Consider the following 19,500-nt stretch of genomic DNA (forward strand, 5'->3'; position numbering starts at 1 on the left):
TTTTGGTCCTTTATGTTTTTGTTATTTGGATTTTCCCCTTTACAATACACAATGCAATTCAAGTGAGGATATATGTGTGTGGTAAAATCTGTGTAGTCTGAATATAAAGTAATGTTTTCATACATAATATGATGGTGAAAATTTAAGTCACCGCCTTGGGGATAAGAAGAGTAATATCTCTCTGTCAGATGTTGTTTGTCTACAGAAATCATATTGCATCTTTCTCATTTGTCTGTGATAGCCTCCAGGAAGCAACATGTGCATGGAACAGATTACAAATAAATAAATCACACTTGATATCCACAAACCAAATCTCCCAGAAATAAACATTTTTTTCTTGCTCATATCAAGCAAGCCAAATATCTTTCTCAAAATGAGCTCAGTAGCCCAGATATGGTCACCTGCGGACGATGACATAGGGAGAGGGTGTTCTTAAAAATCTCAGGACCTATTTATGGCTGGATTGATCTAAGTGTTGTAACTAACTTGTATTAACATTTACAACGTGAGTCATTTTTTTCAGAGCACCCGACAGTGTCAGCAAACACAATAATGTGGGTGATTCTGAGTGGAGTGCGAATAGTTCTATTTTTGGTGATGTGAGTGGGAGGACACGTATTCAGAGTATCTGAGAATTATACATTAGGGATAAAGGGCTCTGGTTCATTCCCGTGACTCATGCTAGGAAGCCTGACACGTTAACTGGATCCCATTATAATTATTATTATTAGCAGCTCTTTTGTGCTCATTGAATAGTTCCACAAAAAACTAAAATTAGATAACATGTACATTAAAGTCCTATTTAAAAACACAAGTTCATCTGCCACCATAATTATCATGAAACAGAGAGTTGTTGGAGCTCCGTTGGCGATGGACAAGGATATATTTCATTGTCACAGATTGAAAGACTTGCATATTTCACATACAGTAAATACACATTAAGATAGGGATATAACTAGAAGCACACAGGCATCTGTACAAATTGTGCCCTCACGTGTAAATGTACATGTTACCATGACCGACATCTCCTACTCTCATCCGCTATGCCTTCACAGTTGCAGATCACACAAACATCTCCAAAATATATAACTATTAGGGGGGTATTCAATTGTCCGCAAGTTTGTTTTTTTCCCTGCAGCGTAAAAAAAAATAATCTCACGCAGGTCTTTAACTGCAATAGCGACCGTTTTTAGTTACCGCAGCGCGAAAACTCGTGCAATTCAAGTGAAAAGGAGGGAACGCTGCCCCCGCCCGTTAATCATTGTGTTTGCGAGTTTTTAAGGGACTGAAGGGGAGTTTTAACGCAGTCATGTATAACACAAAAAAAAAGGATTTGCATACATTTCCATACATTAGATTATATGTCAAAAAGCCCACAAAAGCTATCAACAAATACAAACATTTTTCTGTATTTGTCCAGATATAATGTCATCACGAACCTGAAGGGTGGATGTTTTTAGTGTAAATCCACAGGACACATACTGTACATTAGGTGCATGCCCCATGTCCATTTTTTGGTAGGGTATTCTTGCAGATACTCGGCATGACCATTAGCAGGAATGCAGTCTTAGATTCCAACGTGCATGACGGCAAATGCAAAAATGATAATTAAAAGTCCAGCCTACTATCATTTTAGGACAGCCTTCATATTTAATTTAAACCTTCAAATTTCACATTTGAAATACAGCCTCATTGAAGGACCTATGCGACATATAAATGTCTGTATTACATGGATATTTGTTGTCTCTCCTGTCTATAGCGCATTTGGATAGTACAAATTTACAAACAGTGGCTGATGCCCGGTCTCCAGCACTGAGAATGCAGAAAACAAGTCATTTTGTGAGAGTAAAAAACAGGAACACCCCTAAAGGTTCAGTCTCCATCCCTTGAAGCGCCTTTAAATGTGTTTATGTATTACAAAATCTTTTTTTGGAGTTGGATTTAGTAAGAGGCAAAGTAATGCATTTAGCAAACATCACCCCACTATTTTGCAATCCCCCTGCCCCCCACTAAGCGATGACCCATATGCTTACATTTACAAATATGTGCTTGTGCAAAAGTCACACAAGTTCACAAAAGGGGAAGAAACAGCATTTGCACTGTGTGTTAACCATTGTGTACTTTGTAAATGATCTTTTGTATAATACTTTTGCTAGGCTACTAATGATCAATTAGCAGTATGTTTGAGCATAACATCCAGACTAAAGAGTGTCTAAGAGTGACAAGTCCTATTTAATCATTATTTGACAGTAACACTAATACTGAGTCCCAGTTGACCTTTACTAAAGCCACATCAGAGCTGGTAGTTATTAAGAACCATGTTTGGAAAAAGATTGATAACTTATTATGTCTACTACTAAGTACATATAATGTCCCCATCTCCTCTTTGCCTGCTCCTACACACGTGTGTGAGCCCATGATACAGCTCAGCAAATCAATATAAACAAACCATGTTATCTCATGTTATTCTATGTGCTTCCCGGTGATATAACTGCAGGAAAAGCCTTGTTTATTACATAGGAGTCTAATATGGAGTGAATCACGATGCTGCAATATCCCTAATTGTTCACTTTATACTTACCATCCTTCCAGGAACCTCTCCAATTCTCGCATGTGCTCACTTTGTCAGATCTGGCATCGGCGATAAGAGTGATGCTCAACACAAGTTACTAATTAGCAGTTCTGTCTGAAGCGTCCTGGCAAAAACACGTGCTGTAAATGGGAAGACGATTACGTACAGTAACTAGCAGGCTGCTAGTCATGTGAGGGGACATGGTTTACATGAGTCATTAAGTGACACATACTGCGAGCAGCATGAGTTTGTTTAAAACTGCATGTAACTTGGTTCTGCATACTCCAGAAGTCAGCAAGGAACGGATCTCAAGATACGTGTGATGACTACGGGTGTAGGTTCACTCTGTTGTACTAGACCAGACATTGCAGGATACGTACAATACGTATGGGGAATACAAAATCTCAAACTAATGCACAGAAAAAATAGATATATTCAATTAACGTTACATACCAATAATATAGTCATTTATGATTATAATTTTTTTTATTGAAAAACATTAATTAAGGTGTACTTAATATCAACCGTACTTAACAGACATATTTACAGTTGCTCCTGATTGCAAACACATGTTATAGCATGCATATGATACTGACATCACTGGGATTTAGGACTTAGACTAGACCTCTAGCTGATGCAAGAGATACGGCAGAAAACCAGCGTACTTCTGCGTGCGCCTGAACCTGACTTAGATGTTGTTGCACTGGAATGCCATTCTGTAAATTGCCTACGTGCGTCCGCTCATTCTCCACCCTGTTCCCTCCCCAAAATCATAGGCTGCGGTAAGTGTCATTTGCTTTTGAAGATGACTTGGACGTGGCTGCGTCCTGTTGCGTATCGTCCGGTTCTGGGCATGGGAAGACTGATTTTGTGGATTATACACACAAAATCGGCAGATACGTTCCTTAATGACTCAGGCGCTATGAGTGCAGATGGAAGAGTTGATGCCCTTCACATTTATTCTATGTTTGTTCCTGCATTAATTCCCACAATTCTATTTATTATTATGGTAACAGAATGACAATATTATGTTCTTAGCACTTAATTACTTATATCCTGCGAGGGGGGACATACACCCACCTCTCTTTATTCCAAGCTATCTTTGACAATTATATATGTTTTGTGTGTTTTCTATAAAGTTTACCATCACTGACTGTGTTATATTGAAGGAGTAACTACATATGACATTTGTCAGAAGGGGTCAAATTGCATGATCTGCTTTATCCATTTTTAAGAATAAACCTGTAGTTATGGATTGCTAGTGTATTTTTTCCATTTCTTCATTCATTAATGTACGTAAAATCAAGTCTAGTTCTCTAACATGTCTCTCTCTCATTAAGGAAAGTTAAGCAAAAAAATGGAGCAACTTTGCTCCTGGGCAAATCATGTTACAATGCAAGGGGTGTAAATTAGTTTATTATATTGCACATAAGTTAAATACTGTTTTTTTTATGTAAGTCACAAATACTTGATAGCTTTATTTTTACACTGACATTTAAAGTTGATCTAGGACATGCCCTATCCCAACTATAAATCTGTCCTCATGTTTTAAATGTACCTCCCCCTCCAATGCAACATGGTTTTACCAAGGTGCAAAGTTACTCCTTTTTTTTTTGCTTTTCTTTCCTTAATGACTCAGGCCCTCTCTCATTTCAAAAACTGTATCTTGAGTTGATCTGAAGGATTCTTTTAATTTACCTGATTCTTTTTTTGGGCCAATAAATGCAAAGAAGGAAAGGGGGCGCTTAATGGTGAAAGTACCTTTGTTAAGTATCAAGCTTTAAAATACAGAGTATTAAGGAATAGGAACTACCTATCATGGATAGCCCAGGTGCCATCTCAAAAGAAGTGCTGAAAGAGGGAAAGTCAGTCTGTATCTGTTCTACTGCCAGTCATTGGACAAGCCACTTCCCCATTGTGTTTTGTTATGCTGGGCTTTATATGGGTACTTATCAACTGCCCAGTGCCAGGAACTAACACTGTATCTATAATTATCAACTGCCCAGAGACAGGAACTAGCACTGTATCGGTAATTATCAACTGCCCAGGGTCAGGAACTAGCAGAGTGCTTGTAACCACCAACTGCCCAGAGCCAGGAACTAGCACTATATCGGTAATTATCAAATGCCCAGGGTCAGAAACTAGCAGAGTGCTTGTAACCACCAACTGCCCAGAGCCAGGAACTAGCAGAGTGCTTGTAACCACCAACTGCCCAGAACCAGGAACTAGCACTATATCGGTAATTATCAAATGCCCAGGGTCAGAAACTAGCAGAGTGCTTGTAACCACCAACTGCCCAGAGCCAGGAACTAGCAGAGTGCTTGTAACCACCAACTGCCCAGAACCAGGAACAAGCACTATATCGGTAATTATCAACTGCCTAGAGCCAGGAACTAGCACTGTATCCATAATTACCAACTACCCAGGGTCAGGAACTAGGAGAGTGCCTGTAACCAGAAACTGCCCAGGACCAGGAACTAGCATTGTATTGGTGTTTTGGTCATTATCAACTGCTCAGGGTCAGGAACTGTCACGCTTTAATGCAGAAAACTGAAACAGGTATAAACCAGAGATTACAGGAAATGGTATGAACCAAGTATTGCAGACACTGAACAAGGATTTTTGAGAGAAACTGAAAACTGGTAGCAATAAGGAATACAGCTAATGCAGGTGGAATGACTGAGTGGAGAGAAATCCGGTACAGAGATGTCAGCAGGAGCATGCAGAAGTCCCAGTGAACAGGAGAAGCAGGAGAGCACAACAATAAGGAACAACAACATTATAACAATGACCAGCACAGGCAACTGGGAGAGGCAGGTATAAATAGGAGACAATCAGGTGGAGATAATTGTCTTAGTGCAACAATTTAACCCCTGGCAGTGAAAAGGAGACAAGGCACAATAGCAGCACCTCTGGTGGATTAGAGGTACTGCAGTAAACAGTAGTAACAAGTCCAATATAGTCCAAAGATAGGAGCTACCAAGAGAAGCAGCATGCCGAGGCAGCTGCAGTAGGAGCGCAGGCAATTCCTGACAGGAACTAGCACTGTATCTATAATTATCAACTGCCCAGGGTCAGGAACTAGCAGAGTGTCTGTAACCGCCAACTGCCCAGTGCCAGGAACTAGCACTGTATCGTTAATGATCAACTACATAGGGTCTGGAACCAGCAAAGTGCCTGTATCCGTGAACATTTATACCCACCAATAGCTATAATTGTTCTTCTACTCAGTATCTACTCAGTATCTTGCTGACCTTTGCACCATAGCAAATACTACTCTGCTTATTATTCCTATTTCCTCCAATAGTCTCTTATTACCCTCTGCCCTATATCTCAAGTCTGCCCACTCTCCGTCCACCTCTCTTTACCTATTTCGTTTTATGCTGCATTGTTTTTGTTAATTGCATCCTTGCATTTATTATTCTGTTTATCTGTGCCCATTGTTCTTATCTGTATTTACTTATGTAATTTTGTATATTTGTTGTGTGTTCTAATCACCTATGTGCAGCACGGTGGAAGTTTTGTGGTGCCTTATAAATTAAAGATAATAATAATGATATCTGCTCTACTGCCAGACATTGGAGTTTTCCGGGGGGGAATTCACCAAAGAACGGCAGTGCAGCAGATATGGGCTCTCCTTGCCTGTGCCTGCACTTCATCTAAGGTGGCGCCTGGAGGGCACATACTGTGATCAATACCTGCGGTCCTAATACCACTGATCCAATATATAAATATTTGTGTATATGTATATATATATATATATATATATACACAAGTTAACCTGTGCATGATACTCATGCATTCTAGTCAAATCAAGCTACTTAAGGTGTTAAAAAGGTTCTTGTCATGCATTTGGGCCTAGCCCAGGCCTCCTCAGGGGAAGAGCGTTACTTCCCGATGCAAGCGCCCTTTTTAACGTGGTTTTGTCCACATGTCACCACCTCACTCATCATTTTTCTCCATCACCTCATCCTTCATCTTCATGGCCACATCCTTCATCAAGCTACTTAAGGTGTTAAAAACTCCCCACTGTCACCCCCGGCAACCACCAACCACTCCCAACTGTCACTTCTCCTTCAAGAAATATATAGGTCAGTGTATAACTCTGCCCAGCAGGTGGTGCTGCAGCTTGGGTGTTTTTTTTCCACACACGCCACTAGGCATTTATATAGTAGATATAAATATATATTATTGTATAGCTGAATCTATATAATATTGTATGTATTCAATACTTTTACTCAAGAGAATCCTTTCACTCAAGTAAAAGATCAGCACAGGAACTGGTCATTACCAGTGTTACAATTAACTTGCAGAATATTCAGCCTTTTAAACTCATTCATGGCGATACTATAGGAAATCATTTTTATTTTATTTTTTTTAAAATGTAATTTATTGTCGAAAGCATTCAAAATGCATTATCATTATGTCATAAATAACCCAAAACAGTGTTTGAATTGTTTTCCAAACCAGCAGGTATCCAGTTACCAACAGGAGGCATCTTAATTGGCCAATATTTACTGTGTTCCAATGGACGTTATCAGCTTTGCTTCCTGTTTGTTTAATTCTTTCGGCCAGTGCAGTAAAGCTGTTTTCTGAATACCGCTGAGACAGTCACACTCTGGTTTCTGTATTTGTGTCATCTGATAAAATAGCAGAGAGGTTTCAGCCGCCTTGTTCCTGGTCATGCAGAGCCCTGTTATTCTCCTACTGTCTTCCTGACTTCTATATTTTCCGCTTTCTGTCTTCCAGATGCATAACCTGCAGGAGCTGAGGAGGAGCGCCTCTCTGGCCACCAAAGTGTTTATACAGAGGGATTACAGTGACGGAACCATGTGTCAGTTCCAGACGAAGTTCCCACCAGAACTTGACAGTCGGGTATTAAGCGCTTTCTGATTAATCCCAGTCATACTGCAAATATTACCGTCACTTCTGACACTCTGTAATATGTAGATAAATAAATCTTCAAAGTGCGGGAATGATACAGTCACAGTTGCTATGAAATAGACAAAGCGTTGCTGCTGGAGGAGCCTGGTTAAATATATCATTGCAGCACACTGCCATTATATATCCCTTAAGCTTTAACATGTGTATCAGTTCCTACACAAAAGTAAAGGCATCCTATGGTAGTATAAGACAGGGTTACTCATCCTTTAGGGACAGCAAACAGAGCAGATTTTCAGAATAATAGCAGTATAATACACAATTAATGCAATTTTAGGTATAGATTCCTGTAAATAATATTACTATAAATAATGAGTTCTGATGTCATCACTTTGGTATTCATGAGGAAGCCTATGCATTATTAGAAATAAAGCATTCTCTACTTTACATTATTACAGATATAAAAAGTCACATTAGATTTTTGTGTCCTGTATATATGGGCAGAGAACTCCTCTGTAACTTCCAATATCATTTGTGCATTGTCCTAGATCAGTTTACTCATTCTTAACCTGTTTATGGTAATATAGGTTTATATAATATAGTCCCAGTGACCGTTTCCTTGTAAACAAATTGTGTACTATCAACAAATATAATAATTGCTAATCATATATTAATAGCAAATTTATTTTTATTCTTATATTCTTATTTTGTAGATAACAGTAGTTTAATCAAAATAATCATAGAAATGAATGGGAAAAGCACAGCCAATCACAAGCAATGATTACATGCTGGCCGCTTGTGATTGGCTAAGCAGCCCCACTGAAAACAATGCATCAGGGGTAAAGTAGTGTAATACTATCGTGGCGCTTGTAGTTCTATGCTGGCGTTTATAGTTCTATGCTGGTGCTTGTAGTTTCACAATAGTATTTAATCTTATTTTTAAATGTATTTATTTATATACAGAAAGGAGCGGTTTTCTGTATGCTCAATCAGCAATACATTTCTGAGGGGTTTTTGCCCCCATTGAAATGCTTTGCCCATTGAAATAAGTAGGAAAGCTCACTGCTTTTCAGGGGAACTCGAGTGCTTGAAGTGAGATTATTCTTGAAGATTTACAAGGTGATTTGTCAAATTGTTCTTTTCTAGATTCCCCCTGTTCAATGACTTCTGTGATTGTGAGATACACCTGTCAATTTAAATGGTGATTTGCCTTTAGTAGTTTAGGTGAATATCAATCTAAAAAAAAAAATATTTGCTATAGATTCTGCATTTGTATGGAAACAAAATATGATAGAGGGTTGTGCGGTGGTAATTGGGGGGTCTTTTTGGAGTACTTTGTTGCTGCTGGGTGGACGAGTGATTCGTTGTAATGAGGATACTGAGCAAGTTCGAAGAGGACACTTTACAAGCCTGATTCACCTAGGGATTCCCAAATTCGATGCTGATGGTACCCTAACACTGCAGGTTTTCCAGGTCACAAGTGAAATAATTAGTACCACCTGTGGATCATTTATCTTCTTGCTCCAGCAAGGAGATATGGAAAACATGCACTGTTAGGGAGTGTAATCTCATAGATTAGAATTTATACAGGATGAGGTGTGACTAGGGGCCTGATTCATTAAGGATCTTAACTTGAGAAATTTCTTATTTCAGTCTCCTGGACAAAACCATGTTACAATGCAAGGGGTGCAAATTACATTTTGTTTTGCACATAAGTTAAATGCTGACTGTTTTTCATGTAGCATACAAATATAAACTTTAAATTTCAGTGTACAAATAAATTATCAAGTATTTCTGTTCTACATGAAACAATAGTCAGTATTTAACTTATGTGCAAAACAGAAAACTAATTTGCACCCCTTGCATTGTAACATGGTTTTGTCCAGGAGACTGAAATAAGAAGTTTCTCAAGTTAAGATCCTTAATGAATCAGGCCCCAGGTGACTAGGAGGGTTGTATTTCACTGTTAGTTGATTAACTGTAGCCATCTAATATTATGCAAAATATTGTGTCAGTCTCCTTCAGTGGTTTGTTTTAGACAACAAAGCAGTTGCTGTTTGAATGTTATATGGGTGGTGGACCATCTTTAATATGCCCATTACACTTCCATGTAACAAAACCACAACAGTGTGTCTGATAATTCTGATATAGTCGTGCCAGCATGTCTGGTGCCCAATATCAACATCACATTTGGAAACATTTTGTCTTGCCCTATTCACCTTCTGTATTTCACATACGTGACCCACACCAACTTGTTTTAAATGGCATTGTCTGCCCATCTAATTCTGCCTCTACTCAAGCTGGCAAATACATGGGAAGGGTTGGTGCACTGTATAAACTGACTATATGATGTATCTAATTTTTCACCTGGTTCTTTCGACGTGACAGTGGGAAATTGAAGGGTTAGTTCCCACCTCTCGCCAGTCGGAAGAACGGGAAATTAGCCAAACTCCTGCTCCTCCATTCCAGCAGTCTTCTCTTCCTGTCCTTGCGGGTTTGGATAGAATGTTCACACCTGGACCTTGTTTCCAGTGAAAGCTCAGCTTCTCTCCCTATGCTGACGCTTGGGGGAGGTCTGATTAAAGAGCCATTGACCAGGGGCAGTCAGCCGACCTGCCATTACTATAAGTTGTACTGTGCAAGGCTGCACATGCTCAGTGACTGCATGTGATTCATTGGCTTCCTTTGTAGTGAACGGGCATCACCGAGTGGTTTGTTTTTCTAACAGGATATTTTATTTTCTGACTTCTATGTCTGTGTTCAAGTGCTGATATAAGTGTGTCCACATAATGGTCATGGCCAAATTCGAGGTCGTGTGCATACTTATTAGGAGAGTACACAAAGATGTCTGTTCAGCTCGCTTATGATGTCCATTATTCTTCACAGAAGGAGCATAAAGGAACGCTTTGTATGTAACAGCTGCGCCTTACAGGATAAAAAGTATTATCAAGATTAAAGTTCTAAGATCTAAGTGTGATGTGCAAAATTTGAATCTTGCAGAAAATCTAATGCTTGCTTGTATTGTTCAGTAAAACAAAATGTGCAGAGTATTTTAGTTTATTAGAGAAGTGATCAAGGTCAACATTCATTCAATATCGAGCGCTCCCTCAAGACCCATTACCACAGAACCTCAAACTTGTGAACCTCAAACTTGTGAAGTCCTGCTACGTAGTAGATGAAATTTAGAGAACAAATAAGCCGGCGCTCAGTTGATCCAATATTAAACTTGATTCTTATAAATGGTGACAGAATATCTTATGTAAATGTAGGTAAGAACTTAGGCACCAGCGATCATCAAGCAGTATGGTTTATTATAAAGACAGAGACCGACTCATACCGCACAAAAACAAAGGTGTTTGATTTTAAGTAAGCTGACTTTGTAGAGATGGGAAAATGTGTAAGTGACTCTTTGGCAGAGTGGAGGAACTTAAAAGGAGTGCAGGAGAGGTGGGAAAAATTAAAAAGTGCTTAAATACTTAAAGCAACAGACCTTTGTATCAAAAAGGTTAAGAAAAGTACAAGGAAAAGGAAGCCAGTGTGGTTTGTAAAAGAAGTAGCAAGTATTGTGAAAGCAAAAAAGATGGCCTTTAGGAAATATAAGCAGACTCAGAATAATGAAGACAAAGAGGTGTATCTTGGTAGACAGAAGGAGGCTAAGAAGGTAATCAGATGTGCAAAGGCACAAGCTGAAGAGAATATGGCCCAGTCAGTAGGTAAAGGGGGCAAAACTTTTTTTAAGTATATAAGTGAAAGGAGAAAAACAAAAAGAAGAATAATAAGACTAAAGACAAAGAGTGAGAGTCTTGTTGAGGGAGACAAGGTAATAGCAGATCATCTTAATAATTAGTTTTGCTCAGCGTTTACTACAGAAAGAGCAGGGAAGGGGCCAAAGTTAAGCTCCAAATAGACTCATAAAAATAAGGTAGATACAAGTACATTTATAGAGGAGAAAGTTCTAACAGAGCTCTCAAAACTGAAAGTGGATAAATCAATGGAGCCAGATGGGATACATCCAAGGATACTAAAAGAGCTTAAACGGGTGCTGGTAACACCATTAACAGAATTATTCAACCAGTCACTAGTTACATGAGTAATTCCAGGAGACTGGAACAGAGCAAATGTAGTCCTACTGCACACAAGTGTAAGCAAGGAAGAAGCAGCAACTACAGACCAGTGAGCCTTACAATAGTAATAGGGAAATTAATGGAAACACTCTTAAAAGAAATAGTTGTAGAATATCTCAAATCCAGTAACTTACAGGATCCCAAACAGCATGGATTTAGTGGGGAAAGTGCTTTCTTGCCACAATTTAGAAGAAGGAAAAATAATCCATCAACCACAAGGTTGGCCGGCAAGACTCAGTTTTGCCAACAAGGTAATTCCTTTTAGGTAAGGAGCTAAAGAAACAAAATGCATTCTGAAGGTGCATGAACCTGCCAGCTGCCAGTAGGGGACAGACTGGGGAAATTCTGGTCTAAAAATCAGAACCTTTGGTTGTGCTGAGCAAGGATATAATCTTGAATTACAGCATCTATGAGACAAAAAGAAATCTGCCCAGAACCTCTTAGTTAGATCATTTTGTCCTAGAGGATATACTACATGATCTGTTAAGGATAAATACTATGCAATAGGTGTTACTAGAGCAAAGGGAAGCATTAGACAAATTCCAAAATGTATCAGGCTGCGTGTTTCTGGTGAGTTTGAAAAGTGGAGCAACCAATCAAATTCTAGGGCCGGATTCATTAAGGAACTTAAATCAAGAAGTTTCTTATTTAAGTCTCCTGGGCAAAACCATGTTACAATGCAAGGGGTGAAAATTAGTTTTCTGTTTTGCACATAAGTTAAATCCTGACTGTTTTTTCATGTAGCACACAAATATCAACTTTAAATTTCAGTGTACAAATAAGCTATCAAGTATTTGTGTGCTACATGAAAAAACAGTCAGTATTTAACTTATGTGCAAAACAGAAAACTAATTTTCACCCCTTGCATTGTAACATGGTTTTGCCCAGGAGACTTAAATAAGAAACTTCTTGATTTAAGTTCCTTAATGAATCAACCTAGAATTTGATTGGTTGCTATAGGCAACATCTCCACTTCTCAAACTCACCGGAAACGCGCAGCTTGATACATCTTACCCATAGGAGTTTTCCTTTTTCAAATGAGGGTTCACTTGTCTTTCAAGAAACACTGGATCAGAGGCTTCTTTCCTTCTGAGTCCAGGGCAGTTATCCTTTTTTACTATTTTGTCAAAAATGCCTGGAATAGAGCAAGTCATTTGGCAATTGGGTGAACCTAGGCAACAAGGCTAGCACTCTTCTGACAGTCGGTGGCACTTTCTTCTTTTGGATAGCCGGCTGTCATTAACAGCGGTGCCACCAGTTTAATAGAATAGGTTGCCTATGGCTGTACATGTTTACTCTGGTTGAAATGTGAGGATTTATTTAATTGTAAGTGAGCCTAGTTGTGCCTGTAATGAAAAGGGGGTGAAGATTTATTACTGCAGCAAATTCCAGAAGCGTGTTAAGTCTTATGATGGTATATATTTCTAAAATTATATTTACTACATGTGCAGCCAGGAATCGCCTCACGACTCTGTTGTTTTAGCCTCTATCCCTGTGCCAAATATCTGTTCTCATTACAGACCAATGCTGTGGGTATACATAATAAGAATGTGTTTATGTCAAAAGTCTTTCCTCTGCCGATTTTACACATATTGTGCTATTTTAAGACACTTGTAAGCGGTTTTCGTTCGTCTTGTTAAAGCTACAATCTGTCTTGAGTCCTTTAGCTGCGTGTCATGTTGGAGACAAGTCATTAATCAATAGAGCAGAAGATTGTTAGGGGAATCTTTCTTCCGAGTGGAGAATAACCGTGGGGGGGCTCGAGGAGAGATCGTTAGTTATGTCATTTTTGCTCTAATTACTGGAATGAAGTTAGACATACAGTAGGCAGAATTTGTTCCCGGAAAAAAGAACTGTTTTATGAGATCTAACAGCACTTCAATGAGATAAGGATATTAGTTTTGGCAATGTAAGGGGAAGAAAATGTGAACAGAGCAGAAAAAATCGGTAAGGTTTGCCATAATAGATCACAAGTGATTTTGGTTTTAGTTCAGTGATATTACATGTGCGGAATGTGTATTTTGTGTAGCGTTATTTTAATGTATAGACCACTGAAGACAGGTAAGTGATTTAACATTAAAAATACATTTTCTTGTAAATTCTTATCAGGGATATTGTACATTGTTGTTCCCAGCTGGGAACTTATCTGTGTGGAGTTTGTGGGCCTGAGCCATTACGGAGAGTAAGGCAAAAGAAAGAGGTAAATGTTCTCTGGGGCAATCCATGTTGCAATGCAAGGGGTGAAAATTAATTTATTATTTTGCACATAAGTTAAATACTGGCTGTTTTTCCATGTAGCACACAAATACTTGATAGCTTTATTTTTACACTGAAATTTAAAGTTGATCTAGGACATGCCGATCCCAACTACAAATCTCTTCCCACATTTATATTTACCTCCCCTCCAATGCAGAATGGTTTTGCCCATGTGCGTTAATCCATTTTTATGCTTTGCTCTCCTTAATGACTTGGGTCCTGTATGTTCTCCCCATGTTAGCGTGGGTTTCCTGCGGGTGCTCTGGTTTCCTCCAACACTACAAAAACATACTAGAAGATTAAATGGCTGCTATTAAATTGACCCTAGTCTCTCCCTCTATCTGAGTGTGTGTGTATGTTAGGGAATTTAGACTGTAAGCTTCAATGGGGCAGGGACTGATGTGAGTTGATGATGATCAAAACATAAGGTCAATCCAGATCCAAAATCAAAACCAAAACACAGGGTCAGTGAACATAGCTTTTGGATTTTTGAAACCCAAGTGCATTTTTGGCATTAAACTGTAGTTTCCACTCAATTGACCATTCCTCTAGTCTACCTAGATCATCAATCCTTTGTTTTATCCCTCCTAATGTGTCTACCCTGTTGCATATCTTTGTGTCACCTACAAAAAGGCATACGTTCCCTTCAATACCGTTTGGAATGTCACCAATAAAGATATTAAAAAAGCACTGATCCATGTACAGATCCTTGGGGTACTCCACTGTAACCGTTCCCTCCTGTGAATATGCTCCATTTACTATAACTCTCTGTTTTCTATCCTGCAACCAAGATCTTATCTATTCAACCATCTTAGAATCCATTCCAAAGCTTTTAAGTTTATTTAACAGTCTGTGATATGGGACAGTCTCAAAAGCCTTACTAAAATAGGATATGCTACATCTATATCCCATTGATCTATTACTTTAGTCACCCAGTCTAACAAGTCGATAAGATTTGTTTGACATAATCATCCCCAGTTAATCCATGCAATCAGGGATCCTGTAAATTACTCGATTAGATATTCCACAACTATTTCTTTTAAGTTTGTTTCCATCCATTTCCCTGCTACTGATGTAAGGCTCACTGGTCTGTAGTTGCCCACTTGCTTCCACTTTTGTGCAGTGGGACTACATTCACTCTTTTCCAGTCTCCTGGAATTATTCCTGTAGCTAGTGACTGGTTAAATAATTCTGTTAGTGGTGTTACCAGCACCCCGTTAAGGTCTTTTAGTATCCTTTGATGTATCCCATCAGGCCATATTGATTTATCCACTTTCAGTTTTGAAAGTTCTGTTAAGACCTTCTCCTCTGTAAATGTACTTGTATCTACCTAATTTTTATGAGTATACTTGCAACTGAACTGTGTCCCTTCCCCTCTATTTCTGTAGTGAAGGCTGAGCTCAAATATTTATTAAGATGATCTGCTATTACCTTATCTCTCTCAACAAGACTCTCACTCTGTCTTTTGTATTATTATTCCTCCTTTTATTGTTTTCCTTTCACTTATATGCCTAATTTTTTTTCCCCCCTTTACCCACTGACTGGGCCATATTCTCTTTAGCTTGTGCCTCTGCACATCTGATTACCTTCTTAGCCTCCTTCTATCTAACAAGATACACATCTTTGTCTTCATCATTCTGAGTCACTTACACATTTTCCCATCTCTACAAACTACAGCCTTCCTAAAATCTAACACCTTCGTTTTTGTGCGGTATGAGTCGGTCTCTGTCTTTATAATAAACCATACTGCTTGATGATCACTGGATCCTAGGTTCTCTCCCACATTTACGTTGGATATTCTGTCACCATTTGTAAGAACTAAGTCTAATATTGCGTCTTTGCGCGTGGACTCCCTCACCATTTGCTTGAGGGATGCTCCCTGCAAGGAATTCAGAATGTCCCTACTTCTAGTGGAACTTGCAGAAGACTTCTCCCAGTTCACATGAGGTATATTAAAGTCTCCCATGATTATTACCTCTCCTTTTAAAGCCATTTTGTTGATGTCTTGCAGTAAGTTCTTGTCCAGTTCCTCTTCCTGACCTGGTGGTCTATAGATCACCTCACTACGAAGAATAGTCTTGTCCCCTGTTCCTATGGTCACCCAAAGGGCCTCAGTTTTTTCTTCAATACTTTGTATTTCTGATTCTTTCCACTCAGTCCTTCCTAAATAAAGGATTTTCCTGTTTAGCTATGTCCCAATCATGATTTATGACTCCGTAATATCCACAATATCCTGATCATCCCTTGTCATTAAAGCAATTAGTTCTGGGATTTTATTTCCTAAGCTCCCAGCATTTGCACACATAGCTCTTAGAGTTTTGTTTGTGCATCTCCTATTCCTAGCTATATTCTTCTCTCTGCCATGTTTATTGGGTTTTGATCTGCATTGTCTTCAGTTGCTGTGGATAAGTTTCCTGGTCCATTAGCCTGCAGACACAATACCTCTTGGTTGGGGGAGCAGATTGTTTTATTCCTGTTTAGTTCACTGCCCCCCTCTGCTAGTTTAAATAGTTCCTGATGAAGCTTCCAAACTGCTCACTTAGTATTCTGGTTCCCCTTGAAGATGGGTGCAGGCCGTGACTTTTGTGTAGGCCCCTATCTGGCCAGATGGCATCACTGTGGTCTATCAATCCAAATATATCCTCATTACACCACTTCCTTAGCAAACACATTGAAGTTTCTGATGCAGCGAGTTCTGTCCTCACCTCTGTGCACTGGTAATATTGCTGAATAAGTTACAGTATTTGCAAACTGTTGTAAAGCAGTCCCAAACTTTCTAAATTCATCTTTTACGCCCATGACTTCCGGTCGTTTGTCCCTAGATGGACAATGACATCCACCTCCCCATCTTTTCGTGCTGCCTTCATAATTTTTACCATGTGCTCTTTATCCCTTGGAGCTGTGGCCCCAGGTAAGCACCGGACTTGTTTCTCTATCCAGCAAATGCAATTTCTCCATTAAGGGGTTAACACCAGCGTGGTTACTCCCACCAGTAATGAGCTTCCCGGATCTCATCGGTGCTGGTGTCACCATGCAACGACTGGGGAAAGCTATCGAACGAGGATTGCGTTAGTGCCTCCACAATCCTTATTCTGCTGTCGCCATCTCAGGATCAACGGAAAAATGTTTTATTTTTAAATTAAGCATTTTTACAATTGCCAATTGTTTAAAAACATTTTGTTTTATTATTTTTTTGATAATTTTTTTAAAATCTATTTTGAAACTTCTATTTTTCATATCTGGGCTTTCTGTTCCATTGCCCATGTGCAAACCAGCTAGCGAGGTCACGCATGCGCCCATCCTAGAGACATCCCTGGCGATACAGTATACCAATATCACGGGGGCAGGAGTGTTGTAGCAGCTACGGAAAAATTTACCTGATAAATTGTGGCATTAACAGATTTTCTATTTCTAAATAGCTCCGATAGCTTCTTTTTTTATAGAGCGCACATGTAATACTAAGGGACAGGGAGACAATTGATCTGATTCATTAAGGAAACTAAAGCAAAAAGAAATGAGTAACTTTGAACCTTGGCAAAACCATGTTACAATGCAAGGGGTGCAAATGAGTTTATTATTTTGCACATGAGGAAAATACTGGTTGTTTTTTCATGTAGGACGCAAATACTTGATAGCTTTATTTATACACTGACATTAAAAGTTGATCTAGGACATGCCTTATCCCAACTACAAAGCTGTCCTCACATTTTAAATTTACCTCCCCCGTCCAATACAACATGGTTTTGCCGAGGGGCAAAGTAACTCATTTTTTTACTTTCCTTAATAAATCAGGCCCAGTGTGAGTAGCAACACCTTTATTTTTGGAGATGGCCCCACTCACTGTGGTGACAGATTAAATCAAATGTGGAAATCAATGTAGGAGAGAAGTGACTCAAGGTCTTGGGGTTGTCAACAGAGAGCCTGAGTCATTAAGGAAAGTAAGGCAAATAAAGGAATAAATTTGCTCCTGGACAAACCATGTTACAATGCAAGGGGTGCAAATTAGTTTATTGTTTTGCACATAAGTTAAATACTGGCTGTTTTTTCATTTAGCACACAAATACTTGATAGTTTTAATTTTACTCTGAAATTTAAAGTTGATCTAGGACATGCCCTACCCCAACTATAAATCTGTCCTCACATTTTAAATTTAGCTCCCCCTCCACTGCAACATGGTTTTGCCAAGGTGCAAAGTTACTCATATTTTTATGCTTTACTCTCCTTAATGGCTTAGGCTCTGTGTGTAAAAATACATGTGCTTGGCAGTGTCTCATCAGCCTGTTGAAAGAGTCTTTAGTGTAATAATATTCATTTGTATCTGTTCTTTGCCAGATTGAGAAGCAGCTGTTTGAAGAGACAGTGAAGACTCTGAATATGTACTACATGGAGGCTGAGAAGATTGGGGGCAGCTCTTACCTGGAGGGGTGTTTAGCTTGTGCCACTGCCTATTTCATCTTCCTGTGCATGGAAACACACTACGAGAAGGTAAGCAAATAATAAGTCTCTCTCAGGGATCCATTTATTGACCGTCGTATTTTTCTCACGTACTTATCATTTCTTATTGCATCAATAAGAGATGATTTAACGCGTCTATTTAGTAACATTGTTCAGCCGGAACAGCAGCTCCGATATGAGTCCGTCCCAGCAAATAGTTAATCGTAATCGCAATTGCGTTACTATTTCAGTGTGGTAATCCCCCGGTAACTGCAGAGTGACAGCTTTAATGTCGCATATCTTAGGCTCTCTCCAGGTATCACAACACTTACACGTGTGCATTTATAGTAACTGTTTGTGGAAGTCACCTTTTATTTTTGGTTTTGTGGCCTTTATGTAAAGAAAATGCAGGGAATATGTGGGGGAAAAAAATGTTTTATTTGGTTTTAACTCTATTTAAATGGTAAAAAATAAACAACAAACAAGAGGGGAAAATACAAAAACAATAATGAAACTACAAACTGCCACTAAGGAGCATGACAGAAAGCTAATTGGGGAATCCTATGAATTGAATTTGTTTTTTAAACATACCTTGGTGTACTGTCTAGTGAAAGTGACCAGGTGATCGCACAGATTAATATTGTCATTGCACACAACACCCCAGCCACAGCCATATTGTGCAAACACGTTTGCCAGCCACATTGTCAAGACCTGCATTGGCAGCTGTAGTGCCTACCCTGTTGCATGGACTCTATTGCCACTGTTAATACTGCCTGGCTGTAGGCAACTATGAGTTAATTGGCTGCTATTAAATTGACCCTAGTGTGGGGGTGCTACCCCGGGGTACCGACCCGGGCAGTCTCCTTATTTGTGGAAAAGGTTCTCACCTGATCCCGAGGGCCTGCTATGGAAGGTGCCCAAACTCTCTACTCACCAGTAGTGAGGGCCAACCAAGAGTCAGTGACAGGGCTCCCCTTGCCGGCAGAGCGCAGCCGGTCTAGCAGTTCCCAACTGGAACCGTCAGCACACTGCCGGAACTCAGGTGAACTCCGCCTTACCCCACGAGAGACCGCCTGCCCTGGAACTGTCAGGTAAACCTGACGGAACTCAGGCCAGACATCCAAATGGAACCGCGGGAAGCTTTCTCCTCCCCCGGAACTCAAAGTGGCTGTGTTGCAATGCCAGAGAAGAACCCTACCACTATCTCTGGGACTAAGGGGGGATAGGGACTTA

General features: G+C 39.5%; 1 protein-coding gene across 2 annotated transcripts in view; it reads left to right on the plus strand.

The window, feature by feature from the left end:
• The window catches only part of GOLGA7B (golgin A7 family member B), a 245,674-nt gene that overhangs the window by 213,265 nt on the left and 12,909 nt on the right, over positions 1-19,500 (plus strand). For both annotated transcript variants that reach the window (XM_075215939.1, XM_075215938.1), the window contains 2 exons: positions 7,322-7,447; positions 18,166-18,318. In XM_075215939.1, coding sequence (XP_075072040.1) covers positions 7,322-7,447; positions 18,166-18,318 — 279 coding nt within the window. The remainder of the gene's footprint in view (positions 1-7,321; positions 7,448-18,165; positions 18,319-19,500) is intronic.

The sequence above is a fragment of the Mixophyes fleayi genome, chromosome 6 (genome assembly GCF_038048845.1).
Source record: "Mixophyes fleayi isolate aMixFle1 chromosome 6, aMixFle1.hap1, whole genome shotgun sequence".
Lineage (NCBI taxonomy): Eukaryota > Metazoa > Chordata > Amphibia > Anura > Limnodynastidae > Mixophyes > Mixophyes fleayi.